Source organism: Mercenaria mercenaria, chromosome 1, assembly GCF_021730395.1.
Source record: "Mercenaria mercenaria strain notata chromosome 1, MADL_Memer_1, whole genome shotgun sequence".
Classification (NCBI taxonomy): Eukaryota; Metazoa; Mollusca; class Bivalvia; order Venerida; family Veneridae; genus Mercenaria; species Mercenaria mercenaria.
The window spans coordinates 26,631,101-26,656,549 of NC_069361.1; the positions used below are offsets into that span (position 1 = coordinate 26,631,101).

The following is a 25,449-nucleotide window of genomic DNA, read 5'->3' on the forward strand; positions in this document are numbered from 1 at the left end:
AACTAATTGGTAAAACTGGCAATGTCATTCTGCTAAGATCTTTATATACTAACAAACCTATTGGTAGGCCTATGTGAAAAAAATATTTATTCTTTAGCTCACCTGAGCACGAGGTGCTCAAGGTGAGTTTTTGTGATCGCCCTGTGTCCGTCATCGGCCGTCGTCATTCGTCTGTCGTCGTCAACAGTTTGACTGTTAACACTCTAAGAGGTCACAATTTTGCCCAATCTTAATGGAACTTGGTCAGAATGTTACTCTCAACAAAATCTTGGATGAGTTAGATATTGGGTCATCTGAGGTCAAAAACTAGGTCACCAGGTCAAATCAAAGGAAAAGCTTGTTAACACTCTAGAGGTCACAATTTTGGCCCAATCTTAATGAAACTTGGTCAGAATGTTACTCTTAATAAAATCTTGGACGAGTTCGATATTATGTCATCTGGGATCAAAAACTAGGTCACCAAGTCAAATCAAAGGAAAAGCTTATTAACACTCTAGAGGTCACAATTTTGGCCCAATCTTAATGAAACTTGGTCAGAGTGTTACCCTCAATAAAATCTTGGACGAGTTTGATATTGGGTCATCTGGGGTCAAAAACTAGGTCACCAGGTCAAATCAAAGGAAAAATTTCTTTACACTGTAGAAGCCACATTTATGACTGTATCTTCATAAAACTTGGTCAGAATGTTAATCTTGGTGATCTCAAGGTCCAGTTTGAATCTGGTCATGTAGGATCAAAAACTATGTCACAAGGTCAAATCAAAGGGAAAGCTAGTTAACACTGTAGAGGCCACATTTATGACCATATCATAATGTTAATCTTGATGATCTATAGGTCATGTTCAAATCTTGGTCAGGTTGGGTCAAAAACTAGGTCACTAGGTCAAATCAAAGGAAAAGCTTGTTAACACTCTAGAGGCCACATTTATGACTTATCTTCATGAAACTTAGTCAGAATGTTAATCTTGATGATCTTTAGGTCAAGTTCGAATCTGGGTCATGTGGGGTCAAAAACTAGGTCACTGGGTCAAATCAAAGGAAAAGCTAGTTAACACTTTAGAGGCCACTTTTATGACCATATCTTAATGAAACTTGGTCAGAATGTTAATCTTGATGATCTTTAGGTCAGTAGGTCAGGTCAGAGTGATGCAGGGCCTTCATGGCCCTCTTGTCTAATAAATGCAAACCCTCTCCTAATTATGAAAAATAAGATTGTTTTTTATCCTATTACTAACACGTAATTTAGTCAGGATATATCAGCCCTTTCAAATACCATCCATATTTTCAGGATGCAAATGGCCCATGCTCAGTTTAGTAATTATAGCCATTTGAAATTTTATAGAATGTTGTATATTGCCAGAGTTGTATACATATCTAAAGTTAGTCACTGTTACAGTTTACAACGGATTTACCCACCTTTTTTATCTGCTGAATTTTCTTAGAAAATCAAGGTAAAATCACAATTCTTACATGAAAAAAATTATTTGATACAAAACATGCAAAACTACTGTACTCGCTCATGTACAAAATGAAGTAGAAGCATTTATGTTTCTTGACAGATATTTACCGAAGATATGTCAACAGTTCGTCAACTTCCAAGAGGTCATGTGGCAAGTTTCGTCAAGAATTTTGGTACTGAAGTGACCATAGAATACCTGGTAATTTCAGTTCTTAATAATTTGAAATGCATTGTGGCAGAAAGTGAAATAAATTTTACATTGAACTATGAACGAAATTCTCGATAGCCTAGTGGTAGACCATTTGCTTTGAGAGTGGGAGGTCATATGTTTGATACCCAGCCGCATCATACGGAAGACATGAAAAATAACACCAGTATCATCCTTGCTTGGCACTCTTAATACCCTCATGGTGATCAATCAGGAATGAGGCATTGAGAGTGATTAACATATTTTAAAAGTTGTAGAAATTGCTTCAAAATTGACCTAAAATAAATTGGATGCTTTATTTCAGGAATATTTTGTGAGTACATACTAAATTGAGGTACATTTTATTCATGGCATGTACTTAGTGTGAGGTACATTTTATTCTGACATGTACATAGCTTGAGGCACAATTTACTTCTTGCAGTTACATAACATGAGGCATATTTTTTTCCTGGCTTGTAAATTTTCTTCCTAGTATCTACATATGTTGAAGCACATTTTATTCCTAGTATGTGTATAACTTGAGACGCATTTTATTCCTGACATGCACATAACTTTAGGCACATTTTATTCCTAGTATGTACTTTTAAAACTTTATGAACATTTTTTGACATGACCTGTTTTTCTGCAGGAACATATTATTTACCAGTGGGGAGATACAACAGAAGAACTCCATTTAGCCCTGGTAGACGAACTTAGAAATAAGATTTCTGAGCAGCTTAAGACATCTGATATGTTTAATGTAAAAGGTAATAACATTAATACTGAACATACAACTGTTTTGAATACTTGAATATACTGTAAAATCATTTAATTTCGTGGACATGAAATTTCGTGGTTTTGGTCAAAACGGCAATTTCATGGGGATATGAATTCGTGGATTTCAACTTTTAAACATAAAATGAATTGGAATTTTATTTGTTCATTGGGATTAAATTCCATGGATTGACTCAACAACGAAATCCATGAAAATTAGTCCCCCACGAAAATTAATGATTTCACAGTAGTTTGATTTGTCAAGTCTGTCCATCACACAAAATAGGTTCCAATGACAACTTTAAAAGTAACAAGAGCTGTTACTATAAGTGACAAATGCCTCAGAAGTATACCCAAGAATGCTACAGTTGTCTGCGCAAAATCTGCTAGAATAGTTAAGGTATGAATCATTTTGTGACCTTGACCTTGACCTGAGAGACCCAGGTCAAAAGTGCAACACACCTTTTCAATATGGTTAACATTTGTGTCAAATTATTTTCATATCCCTTAAATGACAGAGTTATGGACCAGACATGAAAAATACCTTTGACTTCTAAGTGTGACTTTAACCTTAGAGCAAGGTTTCTTGGTCTTTTGCAGGACATGTCATCTCATTATAGAGAACATTCATGCCATGTAATTTTAAAATTCCTTCATTGATGGCAGAGTTATGTGTCAGACAAGAAACAAAACATGTTAACCTTTAAGTGTGACCGTGACCTTAGAGCTAGGAGTCTGGATTATGCGCTTGACACATCGTCTCATTATGGGGGACATTTTATGCAAAGTAATTTCAAAATCCCTTGATGAATGTCAGAGTTATGAACTGGATACCTGTTAACCCTTGACTTCTAAGTGTGCCTTGGAGCTAGGAATCTAGGTCTTAGGCAAGACAAGTTGTCTTACTATGGTGAACATTTACGCTAAGTTATTTCAAAATACCTGTATGGATGGCAGAGTTACAGCCCAGACAATAATTCAGACACACAAATGGATGGACAGTGCGATTTTAATATGTCCAACTTCAGGGGCATAAAAAACATTTTTTCCCGAAACTTAGTACATGAATAAATGGCAATATGGAGAATATGCACATTCTTTTATTTTGTTGTTATGGCAATAAATGCAGATGCTGTAGCAAAAAACAATCTAAGAAATTGAAACCTGCAATAAGTTAATAAGTACAAGATTTTGTTCATAAATCTTAGTACATATAGATATTTCAGGATGAAGAACATGACTATTTTTTTCTGTTTGTTCATTCAGCCATCAATTTGTCTCTCAGTCCATCAATTTCTGTATCAAACCTAAGACATAGATAGAAAAAACAATAAAGAATATAGGCATTATTTTATTTTGTCATTACATGTATTTTGGTCTGTTGATTTGTTTGTCCATCTATAATATTATGTCAGTAACAAAAGATACTATAGATCCTACATTCACTTTAACCTTTACCCTGCTAAATTTCTAAAATGGATTGTTCTATCATTCAGTTTTGACAGTACCATTTATTATTTGAAGGGGTGTACACTGAACATTTACTGACTGAATAGCTACCAGTGCTGACCAAGATAGCCTACAAGTCCTAGTACGATTATCTTAAGACCTTAAAACAAGAGTTGCTGTTCTTGTAAAATTTGTCCTGAAAAATAATCCATGTAAAAGGCAAAATATAATCTTGATTCCTTTATGAGGATTTAAAGGACTTTGATGAAAATTTGTATAATCTTTTCTGACTTTTACTGTATGTGACAGATGTGAAGCAAGTACAAGTAGGAGAAGAGGAAGGGCTGTTAGGTGTGTACAGGAAGAAATTCATGAAATTCATTAAAACATCCACTGTTTATCACCCAGAGGAGGTTTTAGGAAGGCTTCCATTGGACAGTAAGTTGATCTGTAACCATAGATACTGTATACTGTCATGAGGTTGTGAACAGTTTTGAAAATTGACATGATTGCTGCATGATTTAGTGAGTAATGGGGAACAGACTGTCCCATTTGTTTAATCTTAGCTTTATCATAGCCCTTACATGAAACATGCTGAAGGAGCAATTGTGGAGCACTTATATGTAACTGTAACATATATATAACAATGGAGTACTATAAAATCATTTAATTTTGTGGGCATGAAATTTTGTGGTTTTGGTCAAAATGGCAATTGCGTGGGGATTTGAATTCGTGGATTTCGACTTATGAACATAAAATGAATGGGAATTTTACTTGTTCATTGGGATTTAATTTCATGGATAGACTCAACCACGAAATTCAAGAAAATTAATCCCACACAAATATAAATGATTTCACAGTATTTTAAACAGGAAAATCTTTCATAGTGGACAGTTGTCTCAGTCTCCTGTTAAAAAAAACAAAATTTGGCAAAACCGTACTAATGTGGAAATACTTCTGAACTAAAAGTCTTCCTCTCGTCCAGTGCCTGTTTATGTTATATAGGTTTCCACAAGTCTCAGTTACTAAATGATGTCACATGATTGCAGGTTTCTTTGAAGAGCGAGCCATATTGCTGGGTAAGATGGGTAAACATGAGAAGGCTTTAGGTATATATGTGTACATTCTGGAAGATCTCCATGAAGCTGAGGAGTAAGTATTTTCTCTCTTATTTGAGGTATAGTATTTTCTGTCCAGGTACGTATATGTACATTCTGGAGGATCTCAGTTAAGATTGGGAGTAAGTATTTTCTCTCTACTTTTATACATGTGCATTCTGGAGGAAATCAGTGAAAATTGGGTGTAAGTATTTTCTCTCTACTTTTATACATGTACATTCTGGAGGAAATCAGTGAAAATTGGGTGTAAGTATTTTCTCTCTACTTTTATACATGTACATTCTGGAGGAAATCAGTGAAGACTGGGAGTAAGTATTTGCTCTCTACATATATACATGTACATTCTGGAGGACCTCAGTGGAGATTGGAAGTAAGTATTTTCTCTCTAAGTATATACATGTACATCTGGAGGACCTCAGTGGAGATTGGAAGTAAGTATTTTCTCTCTAAGTATATACATGTACATTCTGGAGAACCTCAGTGGAGATTGGAAGTAAGTATTTTCTCTCTAAGTATATACATGTACATTCTGGAGGATCTCAGTGGAGATTGGAAGTAAGTATTTTCTCTCTAAGTATATACATGTACATTCTGGAGGATCTCAGTGGAGATTGGAAGTAAGTATTTTCTCTCTCAGTATATACATGTACATTCTGGAGGATCTCAGTGGAGATTGGAAGTAAGTATTTTCTCTCTAGGTATTTACATGTACATTCTAGAGGATCTCAATGGTGTTGAGGAGTAAGTATTTTCTGTGCAGGTGTAGAGGATCTTTATGAAGCTGAGGACAGTTATATTTACCGTTCTCCAGTTTAATGCTAAATTATTAAATTAGGCTGAAAAAATGAATTAATTACTGCAGGAATAGTACAGAATATTATTGCGTTAAAGCCAGGTGTCATGACGTTACTCGTCAGTAACCATGCAAAATAGATAGCTTTTATGGTCAGAAGTATGTTATTTTCAGCAATCTTTTTTATTTGAACATCCATTATTAGCTGAAAAATTATTCATGAATCAAATGACCAGAATTTGGCAGCTTTTTTCTCAAGTTACGGAATTTAAGAAAATGATTATTGACATCTGATTTGATTGGGGAGATAGGCAGGTACTATATAAAATGTAGGCAATAAGAATGGTCTAACCTTTCTGAATGAGTAAAGCAGGTGTTTTTCCAACCCTCTGGTAAACGTGGATAAAAAACTTCACTTTAAATATGCTTGGTTTTCCATTCCACACTGTCCCTAAGGTTGGGGAAAACCCTGTCTTACACAGGGAGGCATGTAAGAAGCTTATTATCTTTGCTGTGTTTGCTGTACAGAGGTTGCTGCTCAGGAAAGATTACCAGGTAACTGGTCCAATTGAAGAGAAAATACATTATGTGCATGGCTTTGCAAGTCTGTAAGTATTGTCACACTGTATTTGTAGGTACTGTGAAGAGTATTGCAACAGAGGCTTTCCTGAGGTCTGTTTTATCTTCTTAAGATATAAACACCGATTCTAATTTCATTATTCTGATAACAGTTTATTCTCTTTTTCTGTGTTATGTATGTGTAATCCTGGATCTCTTTTTTATTCACAAGATTATCCTTTACTTGCATATGCAACTGGTTTGTCAACACGTATGTGTATAAAGGAGTCCAGAAGAAAATGGTTCCTAGTTTTTGGAAATTTCCAAAGTCATTGACAACATGCAAAACTAGAGCTATCACTTAAGGGGAATAATACCCCCAGTTGCTGTGATACAGGGAAAGTAAAATGCTTTGATGGAAAGTTGAAATGTCTTTAACCGTCAGTTGTGACCTTGGCCTTGAACCTAATGACCTAGGCTGTGCTCTCAGCATGTTGTCTTGATGAGATGAACAATTGACACTAGTTTTTTTTTGAAAGCTTTATTGAGCTATTTGATCTTTGACCGCAAGTGTGGCCTTGACCTTTGACTTAATCTGCATGTTGTCTTGATGAGGTTAGCAACTGATGCTTATTTATGAAAATCCTTCCAGTGGTTAAGAAGATATGTAGCAAACACAAATTTAAGCTACCTGTCCAGGAAACTTGGCATGTATATAATGACTTACTTTATTATAATTTACACTTGAATAAATTTCTAACTGGGCAAAAACAGTATTTTGAGTTCCAGTGAAAGAAGTCCAGAAAACAGTTCTATGTTAGCATGTGTTACTCATCTGGCATAGTAGGTGACAGATGGGTTTTGCCAGTATGGGTAAAACCAACAGGAAAGCCAGTCAAATATGCAAGAATCAGACTATGAATTATTTTCATACTTGGCAACATGCTAATATAAATGTATGTATTGCTTAAGCATTGTATATTAAACTATTATGCCAACATGCTAATATAAATGCATGTGTTGCTGAAGATGTATGTTTGAGGACCATTTGTTAGACTGGCTATAGCAAAATATGAAATTCTCTTTAAATAAAGTTATTATAACAAAATATATCTGAGCCAAATTTCAAAAAAATATCCTTGTTTGAACTTACTCACTAAAAGGTATTTAAATTTTGCTGATCTGAAGTGTGTAAAACAGTACAATGCATGTATCACATTTTGTAATACAGTATACTTCCAGCATCACACAGTGTAATACAGTATACCTCCAGCATCACACAGTGTAATACAGTATACTTCCATCATCACACAGTGTAATACAGTATGCATCCAGAATCACACACTGTAATACAGTATAATGCCAGCATCACACAGTGTAATACAGTATACTTCCAGCATCACACAGTGTAATACAGTATGCATCCAGAATCACACACTGTAATACAGTGTAATGCCAGCATCACACAGTGAAATACAGTATACTTCCAGCATCACACAGTGTAATACAGTATACTTCCAGTATCACACATTGTAATACAGTATACATCCAGCATCACACACTGTATTCTAACACGATCCGCAGCAGTTGCTATATAAACATATAGCGAAATCGCCTATACATGAATCTATGATAAAATATAGCTCTTCCATTTCACCCTACGATTGTCACACGACTGCGAGATTCTACTCTGCTTCTGTTATAAACCGACTAAATACTCGACTTTTTCAGTGATATGTAGATCTAGTAGACTAGTAATAAAAAGTACATCAAATTTTCTGAAACAAACAATTTGTAACTGATGAATTTATTTGTTTTTAATTTTACCGTAAGTAAATGTTTCAGCCCGGTAAGTTTCAGCTTCAACACCAGTGCATCTATGTCTGGTCGTGTCTGTAGTTTACAATTTCTGCACTGTATGCACCACAAATGTCAACTAGATTCTACTTTGACAGTAAATAAATTGTAATTCATGTTCCAATCTTCCAGACTAAAGTGTTTACGTGTTTATATACCGCCGCAATGTTCTGGCGTGTATGTTTCAGTGCCATCATGTAGGTGACGTGCACTATTTTTAGAAACTCCATATATAAACATTGAACGAAGTATTTACTTCTGATTTCTATATCCGACCTTAGATGTTATTGAAAATAACATTTTAACCGAGGTAACTACTTAATACTTTAATTAAAATTTGTTGAATATCGGAAAATTCCGTTTTATGCAACGCTTTCCATTCGTGGGGAGGTTTTTATAATAGCATATGGCCAGCCGAATGACATATCGAACTAAAATGTTGTGCTGTAAAATGCGAAGAATTTACGTGGTTAGAATCGAAATAATAAATATGTTCCAATAATTTTATCAGTTAATAAAATATGGGCAGTCGTTCGGATGCGAATATTAAATCACTCGTGCTACGCACTCGTGATTTAATTATTACGCATCCAAACTCCTGCCCATATTTTATTAACTGATAAAATATAGGCACATATTTATTATTTCTTAAATACAGTATAATGCCAGCATCACACAGTGTAATAAAGTATACTTCCAGCACAACACAGTGTAAAATGGTACAATGCCAGCATCACACATTTAAATGCAGTATACTTCCACTATCACACAGTGTAATACAGTATACATCCAGCATTACACAGTGTAATACAGTATACTTCCAGCATCAAACAGTGTATTACAGGACAATGCTAGCATCACACATTTTAATGTAGTATACTTCCACGATCACACAATGTAATACAGTACAATGCCAGCATCACACAGTGTAATACAGTATACATCCAACATTTCACTGTGTAATACAGTACAATGCCAGCATCACTCATTGTAATGCAGTATACAGTATCACAAAGTGAAATACAGTACAGTGCCAGCATCACTCATTGTAATATGGTAAATATCCAACATCACACATTGTAATACAGTATACACCAGCATCACACAGTGTAATAAGGTACAATGCCAGCATCATACATTGTAATGCAGTATACTTCCAGCATCACACAGTGGTATACAGTATACATATAGCATCACACAGTGTAATACAGTATATATCCAGCAGCACACAGTGTAATACAGTATACTTCCAGTATCACACATTGTAATACAGTATACATCCAGCATCACACACTGTAATACAGTATAATGCCAGCATCACAGTGTGTAATACAGTACAATGCCAGAATCTTACATTTTAATGCATTATACTTCCACTATCATAAGTGTAATACAGTATACTTTCAGCATCACACAGTGTAATGCAGAACAATGCTAGCATCACACATTTTAATGCAGTGTATCACACAGTGTTATACAGTATACATCCAGCATCACACAGTGTAATACAGGATACTTCCAGCATCACACAGTGTAATACAGTAGACTTTCAATATCCCACTTTTATTTACTTCATTTTAAGGCAGTATACTTCAGCTGTCAAACATTTTAATACAGTATACATCCAGCATCACACAGTGTAATACTATACAATGCCAGCTTCACACGGTGTAATATAGTATACTTTCAGAATTACACAGTGTAATACAGTACAATGCTAGCATCACACATTTTAATGCAGTATACTTGTACTATCACACATTGTAATACAGTATACATCCAGCATCACACAGTGTAATACAGTATACATCCAGCATCACACAGTGTAATACAGTATACTTCAAGCATCATACATTGTAATACAGTATACTTTCAGCATCACACAGTGTAATAGAGTATACTTCCAGCATCACACAGTGTAATACAGTATTCATCCAGCATCACACAGTGTAATACAGTACAGTGCCACATAAAATGCAGTATACTTCCACTATCACACAGTGTAATAGAGTATACTTCCAGCATCACACAGTGTAATACAGTATTCATCCAGCATCACACGGTGTAATACAGTACAGTGCCACATAAAATGCAGTATACTTCCACTATCACACAGTGTAATACAGTATACTTTCAGCATCACACAGTGAAATACAGTATACTTCCAGCATCACACAGTGTAATACAGTATACTTCCAGCATCACACAGTGAAATACAGTATACTTCCAGCATCACACAGTGTAATACAGTATTCATCCAGCATCACACAGTGTAATACAGTACAGTGCCACATAAAATGCAATATACTTCCACTATCACACAGTGTAATACAGTATACTTTCAGCATCACACAGTGAAATACAGTATACTTCCAGCATCACACAGTGTAATACAGTATACTTTCAGCATCACACAGTGAAATACAGTATACTTCCAGCATCATACAGTATACTTTCAGCATCACACAGTGTAATACAGTATACTTTCAGCATCACACAGTGTAATACAGTATACTTTCAGCATCACACAGTGTAATACAGTATACTTCCAGCATCACACAGTGTAATACAGTATACTTTCAGCATCACACAGTGTAATACAGTATACTTCCAGCATCACACAGTGTAATACAGTACAGTGCCACATAAAATGCAGTATACTTCCACTATCACACAGTGTAATACAGTATACACCCAGCATCACACAGTGTAATACAATATACCTCCAGCATCATACATTGTAATACAGTATACTTCCAGCATCACAGAGTGTAATACTGTATAATGCCAGCATCACTCATTGTAATGCAGTATACATCCAGCTTCACACAGTGTAATACTATACAATGCCAGAATCACACAGTGTAATACTGTATACATCCGGCATCACACCTTGTAATGAAGTATACATCCAGCATCATACAGTGTAATACAGTATACTTCCAACATTTCACAGTGTAATACTGCACAATGCCAGCATCACACAGTGTAATGCAGTATACTTCCAGCATCACTCATTGTAATATGGTAAACATCCAGCATCACACAAAAAAATCAAAACTCTGTAAAGGGTAGAGTATATTTAGACATATCCCTAACTCACACACAGATATTAGAATTTAAAAGTAAACATAATTGTTCCAATGTTTGCCTTTAATCTGTAATTTGTGTAAGGTTTCTTTAATATCCACATGCATGTATTTTTTATGAAATTGCATGGACAAATGTATATAACACTCATTTAGGTAGTTTTTACATTACATGAAAGGAACTGATTTAAATAAAAAAAAAGAGCAATTGACAAAATTACGGTATCAGTTTATGCTGCAGTTTATCTTCTTTTCATCATTTTATTAACCCTTAGCCTGCTAAATTTCTAAAATGGACTGGTCCATCATTCAATTTGGGCCATACCATTTATTATTCAAAGGGGTGTTCACTGAAAATTTACTGACTGCCCTTACAGAAGAAAAAGGCCTGCTGCGTACTCTTGCTGTGTACATACAGCGTATATGATGTGTACATGATGTGTACTGAAATCAAGGGCTTTAAATAGTACGCAGGATATACACCGCACATACACCGATAGTACGTTTGTAGTACACTTTTGACATGCAAATGAGCTCTGCCGCGTACTACTTGCTGCGTACATGCTGTGGACTACATAGTACACAGGATGTACGCTGGAGGAATTTAGTATGCGGGAAATAGTACGCAGCATGTACGCGGCACATACACTTTTCACATGCAAATGAGCCTGCGGTGTACTACACCTGCTGCATACATGCTGTGTACTCCTGCGGCGTACATGCTGTGTACTCCTGCGGCGTACATTCTGTGTACTCCTGGCCCGAGTCCTGCGGCGTACATGCTGTGTACTCCTGCTGCATACATGCTGTGTACTCTTGTGGCGAAACTGCTTTGATAAAGTAAATTCCTTACCCCACCAACTTTCTTATGCAAATGCTGATCATTTGGACAGAAAAAAACAGAAAAAAGATAAGTGACATGCATCAATAAGTATTTACCCTTACCAAAATAATGTAGATTGATGTTATCAAATAAATTAGGATGCTTTTCTTCATCCACTTTTCAATGAAATAAATCAATTTTTGTAGCATGTAATTTGGTAAACATCTGAAGAAAATGGCGTAACTGCATCAAGGGGAAACAACTTTAATGCAACTAAATATAAGTGTTATAAATTTCGAAGTATCTGCGGTGTACATGCAGTGTACTATTTTCTTGTACAAGTCCCTCCTGCGTACATGCAGTGTACTCCTTAAATTTTCAGAGTCTGTGCTGCGTACTTGAAGTGTACTAGTGACCTCCTGCGTACATGCTGTGTACTTGCCGAAATAGTACGCGGCATGTACGCGGCATGCGGTGTATGTAAAATGTACTCCTCTGGTGTACTACTGTGTTCGCGGCATATACACAGCAAATACGCAGCATGTACGCCACAGAGGCTTGCTTCTGTAAGGGTGAATAGCAAACAGTGCAGACCATGATCAGCCTGCACAGATGCACATCTGTGCAGGCTGATCTTGGTCTGCACTGGTCGCAAAGGCAGAACCACACGCCACCAGTAGGCTAAAGGTTAAAGTATTGAGTTTGGGTTTCATGCTAGATCTTTAACTACTTAATTTGAAAATGCCAGTTATTAGCAAGACATACAGTTATTGATTCCACACTGAGGCTATGGATCATTTGCAAAGTGGGAGCAGAGCTTTATCAGGGAAACAGATTAACATCATTAAACCTGTATGCATCACTTCGAAAACATTCCACGTGTACTCCGTAATTAAGTTTTTATGAAAAGTTTTGAGGAATATAATTGTAAATTGATCTATATAATCCTCGATAATGCATCCATCTACCAATTATTGTTTTGAGTCATATACTAAAAGCCAATGAGCTTCTTTTATATATTGTATATATTCCTATACAGGTATACCTGAATTTACTACACATATACCTTCAACCTCCCGGACCTCTGGCACTTGGACTGAAAGACTACAAAAACCAACCAAAACCCAGAATGCACAGAGCCCTTAGTATGCTGGAAACACATGCCACAAAAATAGACATGTATAAGGTCAGTCACAGGATACAGTACCTTCTCTATCTTGCCTGCCAGACAGGATTTTCATGTGTTTTTGCCGGTCCTGGGTGTAAGATGACTCACATGCTGTTTTTTATGAATGAATGCGTAAATTGATACACTACGATAATAAGAAGTGCTTAAAAGAATAGCATTTGTTTAATTCATTTCTTCAATTAACTGAAGAATAAGACATACAAGAAAAGAATCTGTCACTAGTTGAAGGTGCAGATGGAAATATCTAGCTCTCCAGTAACTTGGCAGTGCCTCATTACCCCCTAAACAGTTATCCTCAAGCCAGATATTTCTATCTGCACCTTCAGGTAGTGAAAGATTATTATACTCTTACTGTTTTTGTGATATACATAGTGTACAAGCTGTATAAGAGGAAAATGATAATTGTATGCCCCTGTACGAACTTGGTCATGTTAGAGGAGAAGATGTGTCAGGCAGCTGGTTAGCTCAGTTGGTAGAGCGCTCGCCCCGTAGAGGTCCTGGGTTCGAGCCCCAGACTGACTGCTCATTTTTCCCACCCTGTGACATTTGGGGCCGAACTGGGGACCGTGGCATGCTTGCTTGGTCAGTCTTATGAGGCATGCAGTATTATGTACCTCCAGAACGAGTTTCCAATTTGTGGGGTGTATGTCACAGTACAAACTTGGTCACGTTAGGGAAGAAGATGTGTCAGGCAGCCGGTTAGCTCAGTTGGTAGAGCACTCGCCCTGTTAAGCGAGAGGTCCTGGGTTCAAGCCCCAGACTGACTGCACATTTTTCACACCCTGTGACACCCCTATAAGGCATTTTTGAGTTCCCTTTTGATCCATTTATCTGTAACAAGGTTTTTCTTTTTGTTTCTTTTTAAATGTAAGACAATACCATTGTAAATATCATTGTAATGAACTCCAAGTAGTATGAACACAATTGATAGGTATTTTCTGTTGTAAATTTAACTTCCTTTGTAATTTTTTATTCTTACAGGTTTTATGATTATAAGTTTTATTGTATTAGCAAATGGATTGTTATAGAATTTTCAGGATATCTTAGTAAACATAGAACCAATATATGCATGATAAAAACTTCTTTCAATTTCCAGAATTTTTAACTGCGAAAAATACTGTTTTGACCATAATAGTGTCAATATTTAAGATATTGTGAACACTTTAAATTGGTCATATCATTACCTACTGGAAACTTTTCAGATTATGTAACAATTCTTTCTGCATGCTGCAAACATACAGCTGCAATTTATGAAAATCCAGCTATGTATCTGGTGAATCAATCAATAAGGGTATCTTCACAGATAAGAGAATTTTAGTAGATATGAACATTAAATACCCTTATAAAAGATACAAATTTTAAGTGCTTAATTTCAGAAAGTTATAACAACCTGCCTACAGAACAATGACTTAATCTCAACAAGTACGAGTGTATTTTACCAGAATGTGAATCGGCTAATATGTAACATTATTTATTATGTTTTAGGCACTGGAAGCGTTGCCTGAAGAGATCTTTATAAAGCAGTCGAAGGCAGTGTTAGAGGCTGCAATAGATACCTGTATGTCTCGTAAGTATCTAGGGCAAATACGAAAGAAACTACAGTATCAGGAATATCTACAGACAGCAGAAGAGAGCATGAGTGGTTGCAGACAGTATGTCAAGGTGGATGAGAGTACCAGTTGTAAAATATGTAAACGAAAGATAGGGGATAAAAGGTGGATCAGTTTATTACTCTTTGATTAAATTTAATATAAACTGGTTGCTTTTAAACATTAGTTTTAGGTATCAGCTCCATATTAAAGATGTCTTGATTTTTGACCAAAATTACTGCCTTTAGTCAAAGTATACCTATATTACATTGAAAACAAAGACCCTGTAACTTTTTTTAGTTTGACCATACACAAGAAAGTGGCGACAGGTTTACCATGTATTGCATTATTTACTGGCATAGCTGTTTGAAATATTTTACAGCCTGTTAGCATGTCATTTCTTAGTTGTAAAACAGGGAACACAAATCTGCTACTTGTGGTAATGAGTCTTTTTTTTGTATTTCAGCGTATTTGTGTGCAACACATCTAGAGAGCTGATGCATTATGGATGTTACAATAATACCCAGTAGATCAGTGTATTTGCTAGGAGTATTCACTGAAAATTTACAGAATGATCTTGGTCGAAAAGGCAAATTCACTTGCCCCAGCAAGCTGAAGGTTAAAAGACGACAGGCAAAGACAGATGTGTTAGAGAATCAGTGGCATGAATATTTCAGTTTGAATCTGGGGCTTACAACGGTATAAGGAAAAATTTCAAATTGCTTAATACTAGTATTATTTTTTAAAGACATGACACCAAATCAATCAGAGACTTTCAAACCTCACTTTTGACCATCATGAATATTTTAACACCTTAATGTTTAACTGACATCAAAATACTAATGACCTTTTCAATTTTTGTACCCCCCGACAACAAAGTTGTAAGGGGGGGTATACTGGTTTCAGGTTGTCTGTCTGTCTGTCTGTCTGTCCGTCTGTCTGTCTGTCCGTCTGGTCGTCTGTCCGTAGACGCAATCTTGTGCGCACCATCTCTCCTTATCCCCTTGACAGAATTTAATGAAACTTCACACAAGTGATCAGTACCAACAGTAGTTGTGCATGGGGCATGTTAGGTTCTTTTAGAAAAAAAATTTGCAGAGTTATGGGACTTTGTTTTTTTGTTACTATACTATATACATAGACACAATCTTGTGCACACCATCTCTCCTCATTCCCTGGACACAATTTAATGAAACTTCACACAAGTGATCAGTACCAACAGTAGTTGTGCATGGGGCATGTTAGGTTCTTTTAGAAAAAAAATTTGCAGAGTTATGGGACTTTGTTTTTTTGTTACTATAATATATACATAGACACAATCTTGTGCGCACCATCTCTCCTCATCCCCTTGACACAATTTAATGAAACTTCACACAAGTGATCAGTAACAACAGTAGTTGTGCATGGGGCATGTTAGGTTCTTTTAGAAAAAAAATTTGCAGAGTTATGGGACTTTGTTTTTTTGTTACTATACTATAGACATAGACACAATCTTGTGCGCACCATCTCTCCTCATCCCCTTGACACAATTTAATGAAACTTCACACAACTGATCAGTAACAACAGTAGTTGTGCATGGGGCATGTTAGGTTCTTTCAGCGACAAAAATTGCAGAGTTATGGGACTTTGTTTCTTGTTAACATACTATGTACATACAGTCTTCATATGCAATCTTGTGCGTGCCTAATCTACCAAACCCTTGCACACAATTTAATGAAACTTCACACAAGTGATCAGTACCAACCCTAGTTGTGCATGGGGCATGTTACATTCTTTTAGATAAATATTCTGCATAGTTATGGGACTTTGTTTTTTGTTACTATACTGTATACATACAGTCTATATACATACAGTCCACATAATTATGCAGTCGTGTGTGTGTCAAATTGCAGTGTACTGTGTCAGTGCATGCGGGGGGTACATTCATCACCTTTAGTGATAGCTCTAGTTTATACAGATTTAGAAGTCTGACAGTAAGCCGCGCCATGAGAAAACCAAAGTTACGAGTGGCTTTGCGACCAGCATGGATCCAGGTCAGCCTGCACGTCTGCAAAGTCTGGTCAGGATCTATGCTGTTCACTAACAGTTTCTCTAATTGCAATAGGCTTTGAAAGGGAACAGCATGGATCCTGACCAGACTGCGCGAATGCATGCTGGTCACCAAGCCACTATGTTGGTTGTCTCATGGCGCGGCTCAATTCTCCTTTTAGGTTAAATATGTTGAATTGTGGATGGTATCAGATTCTTTACATTAATAAAAATAAAGCAGGTGTGAAAATGTAGGTAAAAACTGAAGAGGTTTGTTGTATGCATAATGGTATCTTATTTACGAAAATGTATACTGTTGTCATATGTAGGAAACCCATCATATACTAATTGTTTGGCACATTATTCAGTGTTTTATAACATGACATCAGAAAATAATTGTCACAATTCTATGTTAAAACTTCTTAGCTCACCTGAATACAAAGTGCTCCAGGTGAGCTACTAGGACAGCCATCATCATCATTCTGTCATCAAAAATTTGACTGATAAAGACTCATAAGCCCTTTTTTTACAATGTGGCTGTCACATTTTTCATTATTAACAGAAAATATGTTAATTTCTTGTAGATATTTATTTTGAAAAATATTTGAAATAATAATTTATTTTTGTAACAATGAGCCTAAATAAGAAGTACTCTTAATATATTGATACCCGTATTTTTTATGGTTTCTTCCTCTTGTATATAGGCTAGTATAATAAGGAAAAAAATGTCCATTGAAAAAAATGGTAAATTTTGTGCATTTTATATGATATCTGAGAAATTTCATCAGAACTATTTTTTCGTCTGATTTTTGTATTTATATAATTGTTTGTATTAATTATCTAATGTTTTAAGTACTGAAGACAAAACGTTTGAAAATTAACTCAATTTGTCATGAAATTTCATTCAAAGTTTGCTTCAGTTCTTGATTTTTATATTTGAACACCTATTTCAAGTTGGTCATACCCTTATAATGTCAACAGGCATAGTGGCACACCCTAATGACTGCTGACATTGATAGAGTATATACTGAAGTCCGAGGTATATGTAAAAGTAAACTAGAATGTGTCTGTAGGACACAGGGTGTGCCCCCACTGGTATATTTGTCACAACTAAGGGGCAATAATTCAAATGTCTGCAGTTTTAAGGGGGTATAGCCTCAACAAACATTTTAAGAAAAGGATACATTATTCTAGGCCATATACATTTTGAGCTATGAGCATCACAAACAAAAAATCCACTATTTTGGCTATTTCAAGGGCCATAACTCTGTAATAAGCGCTAAGATTTCCAAACAAATTGCCAAGTGTCACATCAAGACTCGAGCAAGGATTCATGAATTTACATCAAATACTTTTTGAGCTAGGCACATTGTAAGTTGAAAATGTGCATTTTTGACTTTTTCAGAGGCCATAACTTTAACAAGAGATCACAGAGTGATCTTGGCACCCACCAATGTGCCATTTTTGAGTGTTCCAAATTTCAAGACTTATGGTCCATGCATGTAGTCCGAATTTGAAAGCTGCAGCTTGAGAAATGTGAAAGTAGGTCACTAGATCAATTTCAAGGACAAAGTTCTTTGTACACAAAACTATGCATGTGCATCAAACTTGAAGGCTGTAGTTTGAGAAATTTGAAAGTAGGTCACTAGGTCAATCTTAAGGTCAAAGTTTATTTTGGTACACAGAACTATGCAAGTGGTCCGAAATGTGAAAGTAGGTCACCAGGTCAAATTTCATTTCAGAACACAAATCTATGCATGTGGTCCAATTTAAAGCCTGTACCTTCAAAAATGTGAAAGTAGGTCACTAGGTCAATGTCAAGGTCAAAGTTTGTTTCGGTACACAATCCTATGCATGTGGTCTAAATTTGAAGCCTGTAGCTACAGAAATGTGAAAGTAGGTCACCAGGTCAATCTTAAGGTCAAAGTTCATTTCGGTACACAAAACTATGCAAGTGGTCTAAATTTGAAGGCTGTAGCTTGATAAATTTGAAAGTAGGTCACTAGGTCAAAATCAAGGTCAAATTTTATTTCAGAACACAGAACTATGCATGTGGTCCAAATTTGAAGCTTGTACCTTCAAAAATGTGAAAGTAGGTCACTAGGTCAATGTCAAGGTCAAAGTTTGTTTTGGTACACAAAACTATGCATGTGGTCCAGATTTGAAGGCTGTGGCTTGAGAAATGTGAAAGTAGGTCACTAGGTCAAAATCAAGGTCAAATTTCATTTCGGAACACGAAACTATACATGTGAAAATAGGTCACTAGGTCAGTGTCAAGGTCAAAGTTTTTTTCAGTGCACAAAACTATGCATGTGGTCCAAATTTGAAGGCTGTAGCTACAGAAATGTGAAAGTAGGTCACTAGGTCAAAATCAAGGTCAACTCGTGTCAAGGTTCATCTTGCCACTCAAAACCATACATGTGGTCCAAATTTGAATGTTGTAGGTTATTGACAAGAATATTTTAAAAGTTTTTCCCTATATAAGTCTATGTAAACCATGTGACCCCCAGGGCGGGGCCATATTTGACCCTAGGGTGATAATTTGAACAATCTTAGTAGAAGACCACTAGTTGATGTCACATACAAAATATCAAAGCCCTAGGCCCTGTGGTTTTAGACAAGAGGTTTTTCAAAGTTTTTCCCTGTGTAAGTCTATATAAACCATGTGACCCCCGGGGCGGGGCCATATTAGACCCCAGGGAAATCATTTGAATCATCTTGGTAGAGGACCACTAGATAATGCTTCATACCAAATATCAAAGCCCTAGGCTCTGTGGTTTTGGACAAGAAGATTTTCAAAGTTTTTCCCTATATAATTATATGTAAATTATAGAAATAAACAAAGGGCCATAACTCACTAAAAAATTGTTTAACCAGTCTGATTTTCAGGGGGACACAACTAGGGTACCAATACATCATTCTGATAAAGTTTGGTCAAAATCCCCCCCAGTAGTTTCTGAGGAGATGCGATAACGAGAAATTGTTAACTGACGGACGGATGGACCACGGACACAGAGTGATTTGAAAAGGGGGTGGAGGCAGCCAAAAAATAAAAGATACATAAGTTTAAATCATGATAAAGACTCATGCAAGTTTTCATCCATTTATAACATACTTTTTGAGCTAGGTGTATCACAAGGTGAAAATGTGCATTTTTGACTATTTCAGGGGCAGTTACTCTCAAATTAGGAGAGGAGGCATTTAAAAAAAATAGGTGCACAATTTCATGTCATGATGAAGACTTATGCAAGGTTTGATCAATTTATATGAAACACTTTTTGAGTTAGGCCATCATAAGGAGAAAATGTGCATTTCTGACTTTTTCAGGGGCAATACCTCTGGAAATAGGGGGCAGATCCAGTTTAAAAAAATGGAGGTGCGCAAGTTCATATCAGGATTAAGACTCGTGCAAGGTTTAATCAATTAATATAAAATACTTTTTGAGCTAGGCGCGTCACAAGGTGAAAATGTGTATTTTTGACTACTTCAGGGGCCATAACTCCAGAAATAGGGGGCTAAGCCAAATGAAAAATCGGAGGTGCGCAGGTTCATATCATGATTCAGACTCATGCAAGGTTTCATGAATCTACATCAAATACTTTTTGAGGTAAGCTTGTCACAAAGTGAAAATGTACATTTTTGACTATTTCAGGGGCCATAACTCTGGAAATAAGGGGTGGAGCCTGACAAAATAATAGGAGGTGCCCAAGTTCATATCATGATAAAGACTCATGCAAGGTTTCGTCAGTTTATGTCAAATACTTTTTGAGCTATGCACGTCACTAACTTCGGACACACGCACGGATGGACACGCGGACAAGACCACAAAAAACATTCTGGTCAAGTTTGCTTTGTGGGATTTCCTTCATATCCAAAACCTGTGGGTGTAGTGGATTCACCGAATCCATGACTTTTCAACCCAGGTAGTTAATCATACATACTGTACCAAAGTGCTTCTTAAACTTCTATAGATCTGCTTTTTTACACTCTTGATCTGTAATGTTTGTATTAAGCAATCAGGATGCTCTTTGGAAAAAGAAAATCTGACACACTTTCTATGACAGCAGACAAAGAAAAGAAGTTATTTAATTCAGATTTTAACTTTTAAAGAATTCAAAATTTTAGAAGATGAAAGTAGCAAATTTAACATATGTGCTAGTCAACCCGAACTCTTAAGGCATCTGATGAATTACCCAAAAGTATTTCAATAAAAGATATAACAACTTTTCAGATTTTCTTCTTTATTCAATTTCATTAACAAATCTTTTCAATAAATATATGGAAAGGGTAATTACCCTTTCAAAACATTCAACAACAAGAGCTGTCTCCATAGGATGACACATGCCCCCGATGGCACTTTGAATGAATAGTTATGGCCGATGTTAGAGTTTAGGACCTTTGACCTACGGAGCTGGGTCTTGCACGCGACACGTCATCTTACTGTGTCACACATTCATGCGTAGTTATTTTAAAATCCATGTATGAATGACAAAGATACGGACAGGACACGCCCATCAATGCACTATCATGAAAAATGACCTTTAACGTCTAAGTGTGACCTTGACCTTTGGGTTACGGACCTGGGTCTTGCGCGCGACACTTTGTCTTACTGTGGTACACATTCATGCCAAGTTATTTAAAAATCCATCCATGGATGACAAAGATATGGACCGGACACGCCCATCAATGCACTATCCTTTAACATCTAAGTGTGACCTTGACCTTTGAGCTACAGACCTGGGTCTTGCGCACGACACGTCATCTTACTGTGGTACACATTCATGCCAAGTTATTTGAAAATCCATCCATCGATGACAAAGATATGGACCGGACACGCCCATCAATGCACTATCCTTTAACGTCTAAGTGTGACCTTGACCTTTGAGCTACAGACCTGGGTCTTGCATGCGACACGTCGTCTTACTGTGGTACACATTCATGCCAAGTTATTTGAAAATCCATCCATTGATGACAAAGATATGGACCGGACACGCCCATCAATGCACTATCCTTTAATGTCTAAGTGTGACCTTGACCTTTGAGCTACGGACCTTGGTCTTGCGCGCGACACGTCGTCTTACTGTGGTACACATTCATGCCAAGTTATTTGAAAATCCATCCATCGATGACAAAGATATGGACCGGACACGAAAATTGCGGACAGACTGACAGACCGACTGACAGACGGTTCAAAAACTATATGCCTCCCTTCGGGGGCATAAAAATACAGCATTAGACTGTACAGTATTGAAAATACAGCATTAGACTGTACAGTATTGAAAATACATTTAGACCTCTATATTTAGAACTTCAAGGGATTGAACGTTTTACTTTGACACAACCAAAATTCGACTTAAAATGACAATTTTGTGCACGTTTTTGGCCGGCGACTTGAAATGTCTTTGAGACAGCTGTAAATTTTCGAGATAACAAGTCCAACTGCAAGCTGTCAGTGATTGTCTTTGTTACTATTAAATTAATAAATGGTCTAAATTATAATCGTTTTGATTTTTTGTATCATTTTGAAGCTAAAACACTGAATTAGTTAAATATGTTCATGATTATACTGACAGAATCGTGAAATAAAACGCTAGGATCAGCGGGTTTCGCTATGTAGGATCGGGTTACCCGAAACAAACATTTTTTTGGCCTTATTTACGATGAGCCACACTTTAAACAAATGAATACGTTGTGTATATGCCAATCACTTAATAAGAATTTAAAGCTTCCTTTAAAACTAACCGAATATTCGAATATGGCAAACCGAATATTCGAATATTGATTTCAGTATTCGTTCCCATCCCTACTATTAAAGAAATTTAGTTTTCAATCCCAATGTTCAGTTTTTATTTACCGGGTAGTAAATTCCATCATTTTCCCAGTTGCTATCTTTGCTTTGTCTTGGGTCATAGTTTTACAGTATATGTATTTCAGTAATTTACTTAGGACTAGTTAACTGAACCACTGTTCTAGGATTCTGTACTATTTAAGAGGAAAAAGGGGCATAATTTTGTAAAAAAGCAAAATAGAGTTATGGAACCTATGCAGAGTAAGTCAGTTTATCACAGTAAACAAGTGTGTCAAGTTTCAATCCATTCCCACAAGTGGTTCCTGAGATACCAGTTTACATACAAAAACTTAACCGAATCGGGATGCAGACGCCAACGCATGGGCAAGTCCAATACCTCTACTTATTCTTTGAATAGCAACTTAAAAAGTATTAGATGTCATTTAATTGTTAATGAGAAATTGTTACTTTGGCAAGATTAATCTGACCTTGGATCTTTTGACTCCCAAAATGATAGGAGTTGTCTACTGACCAAAGGCAATCATCCTATGAAGTTTTACAATTGCAGGCCAAAGTGTTCTTTACTTATCAGGTGGAAATGGTTTCAGTCACAAGGTCAATGACCTTGACCTTTATCCAACTAGTCCCAAAATATTGCGGGTCATCTACTGACCACAGGCAATCATCCTATGAAGTTTGATGACTGTAGGCCAGTTTTCTTTAGTTACTGAGTGGGAACTGTTTTCATTTTCAAGGTCAGTGTGAACTTGACCTTTGGCTCGCAAAACAATAGGAGTCATCAACAGATCCTAGGCAATCATGCTACAAAGTTTGACAATTATATTCCAAAGCATTCTTTAGTTATTGAGAAGAAATCTTTTAAGTCGCAAGGTCACTGTGACCTTGACATCTGACCACCAAAACAATCGTAGTCATTAGCTGACCACAGGAAATCGTGCAGTCATCCTAAGAAGTTTACCATTGTGAAATCAAGCATTCTTTAATCATCTAATCATTGAAAAGAAACCAATTATTGTTTACTGACCTGTAGACAGACTGACATACAGATAAAGGGCAAAACAGTACCTGTGGACAGGTATAACAAGGCTATAAAGAAAACTAATCTTTGGAGTTTTTTGTCTGTTATTTGTGTAGTTAAATATGCAAGAAAAAGAATCTATCACTGGTTGTATGTTGAGATTTGAAAAGCAGTAATTTGGCAAAGTCTGGCCACCATTAAAACAATTACCCTAGGGGTAGATGTACCCATCTGTACCTACAACTAGTGAAAGAACCTCATGCTAGTATACTGTTCTGGGACTGGAAATGTCAGTCTGTAGTAAGCTGAAAACAAACTGAAAAGAAGAAAGGATCCATATCAAAGTATATCAGTGCATTTAAATTTAATACAATAATCTAACAAATCCAGTTTTAATACAGTGAGAATTCGTGAAGTTTTGTGATGTCCTTCTGGCTTTGATGATGGAAAGATAATCAAGTTCCAGTTGTATTTTGTCTACCAATATCATACCATATTAATAAAGTTTCTGTGAAACATTATGTAGATAGCCAGGTTCCCAGTCTAAAGTCTGTGTTTTTTGTACATTTTTATAGCAGATCACAGTATCACCAGCCTTGAAGCTTACAACAGTTTCACCATTAAAACATATCCCACACTCCTGATTGGTCTCTATAGAACTGACTTCTTCTTTATGGTGTTTCAAAGATGATAATTTACCTGCAATGTAAATATTAAACAAAATTACACAATTTATCTGCAGTGTAAATATTACACAAAATTACACAATTTACCTGCAGTGTAAATATTACAAAAAATTATGCAATTTACCTGCAGTGTGAATATTACACAATTTACCTGCAATGTGAAAATTACACAGTTTACCCGCAGTGTAAATATTACACAAAATTACACAATTTACCTGCAGTGTGAATATTACACAATTTACCTGCAGTGTAAATATTACACAAGATTACACAATTTCAAACAAAATAAGTGTAACCATGTAACATGATAAAGATCTTCACACAAGATTTAGTATACATTCTAATCACATACCATGATAAAAGTCTGCAGGTAGATGTGTTCATCAATCATAGTTTTAATGAGTTTGTTGGACAGGTTTGGTTTAGGTTTAACACAATTTTCCTACAGTATTTCATTTATGAAATGTGGCCATATCAAAAATTGTGGATTCTGTACCAGTATCTACTTATTCTCAACAAGTAACTGGCAACTTCCCCACCTTAATCCGAGATAGAAGATAAATGACTCGACACATTGCCATCTGTCAAATTGTCAAAGATAACATTGGCTTCTTCTAGGAACTGAACTCTCAACTGTTTGATTAGTAATCACAAAACTCCACCTGCTAGGCTAAAAGGGACACCTGTACTTAGAAAGATGAATATTTGTTCACAATTAAATACACATGTTGATACCACTAAAATTGACTGCATTTTTTAAAACAATTTTATGTCAGATGACTGCCTTCCAGCTTGGAAGCATATTTTAACTAGTGCCGCCACCTTATTTTGGAATGCCAGCCTATAGCGGAATAGTCTGGAACATTTATTTATTTTGTTGGGTTTAATGTCGCACCGACACAATTATAGGTCATATGGCGACTTTCCAGCGTGCATAATTTCATCAAGAGCGGGCACCTCGGTAGAACCACCGACCTTCCGTAAGCCAGCTGGATGGCTTCCTCACATGAAGAATTCAACGCCC

The 25,449-nt window shown here is 36.3% G+C and overlaps 2 protein-coding genes and 1 non-coding gene across 6 annotated transcripts in view; 2 read left to right on the forward strand and 1 right to left on the reverse strand.

Annotated features, from left to right (window-relative positions):
- Positions 1 to 21,138, forward strand: part of LOC123543227 (vam6/Vps39-like protein) — a 59,601-nt gene extending 38,463 nt beyond the window's left edge. Inside the window, exons 18-25 of the mRNA XM_053542764.1 lie at positions 1,559 to 1,657; positions 2,295 to 2,412; positions 4,178 to 4,306; positions 4,918 to 5,020; positions 6,415 to 6,451; positions 13,146 to 13,292; positions 14,781 to 15,010; positions 15,351 to 21,138. Of these exons, the coding sequence (XP_053398739.1) occupies positions 1,559 to 1,657; positions 2,295 to 2,412; positions 4,178 to 4,306; positions 4,918 to 5,020; positions 6,415 to 6,451; positions 13,146 to 13,292; positions 14,781 to 15,010; positions 15,351 to 15,414 (927 nt within the window). The 3' untranslated portion in view covers positions 15,415 to 21,138. The remainder of the gene's footprint in view (positions 1 to 1,558; positions 1,658 to 2,294; positions 2,413 to 4,177; positions 4,307 to 4,917; positions 5,021 to 6,414; positions 6,452 to 13,145; positions 13,293 to 14,780; positions 15,011 to 15,350) is intronic.
- On the forward strand, positions 13,989 to 14,062 carry Trnan-guu (transfer RNA asparagine (anticodon GUU)). The gene has a single exon. It is a non-coding gene; the product is annotated as a tRNA-Asn (tRNA).
- Positions 21,137 to 25,449, reverse strand: part of LOC123543215 (translation initiation factor IF-2, mitochondrial-like) — a 29,629-nt gene continuing 25,316 nt past the window's right edge. For all 4 annotated transcript variants that reach the window (XM_053542771.1, XM_053542772.1, XM_053542788.1 and 1 more), the window contains one exon: positions 21,137 to 24,438. In XM_053542771.1, the coding sequence (XP_053398746.1) occupies positions 24,236 to 24,438 (203 nt within the window). In that variant the 3' untranslated portion in view covers positions 21,137 to 24,235. The remainder of the gene's footprint in view (positions 24,439 to 25,449) is intronic.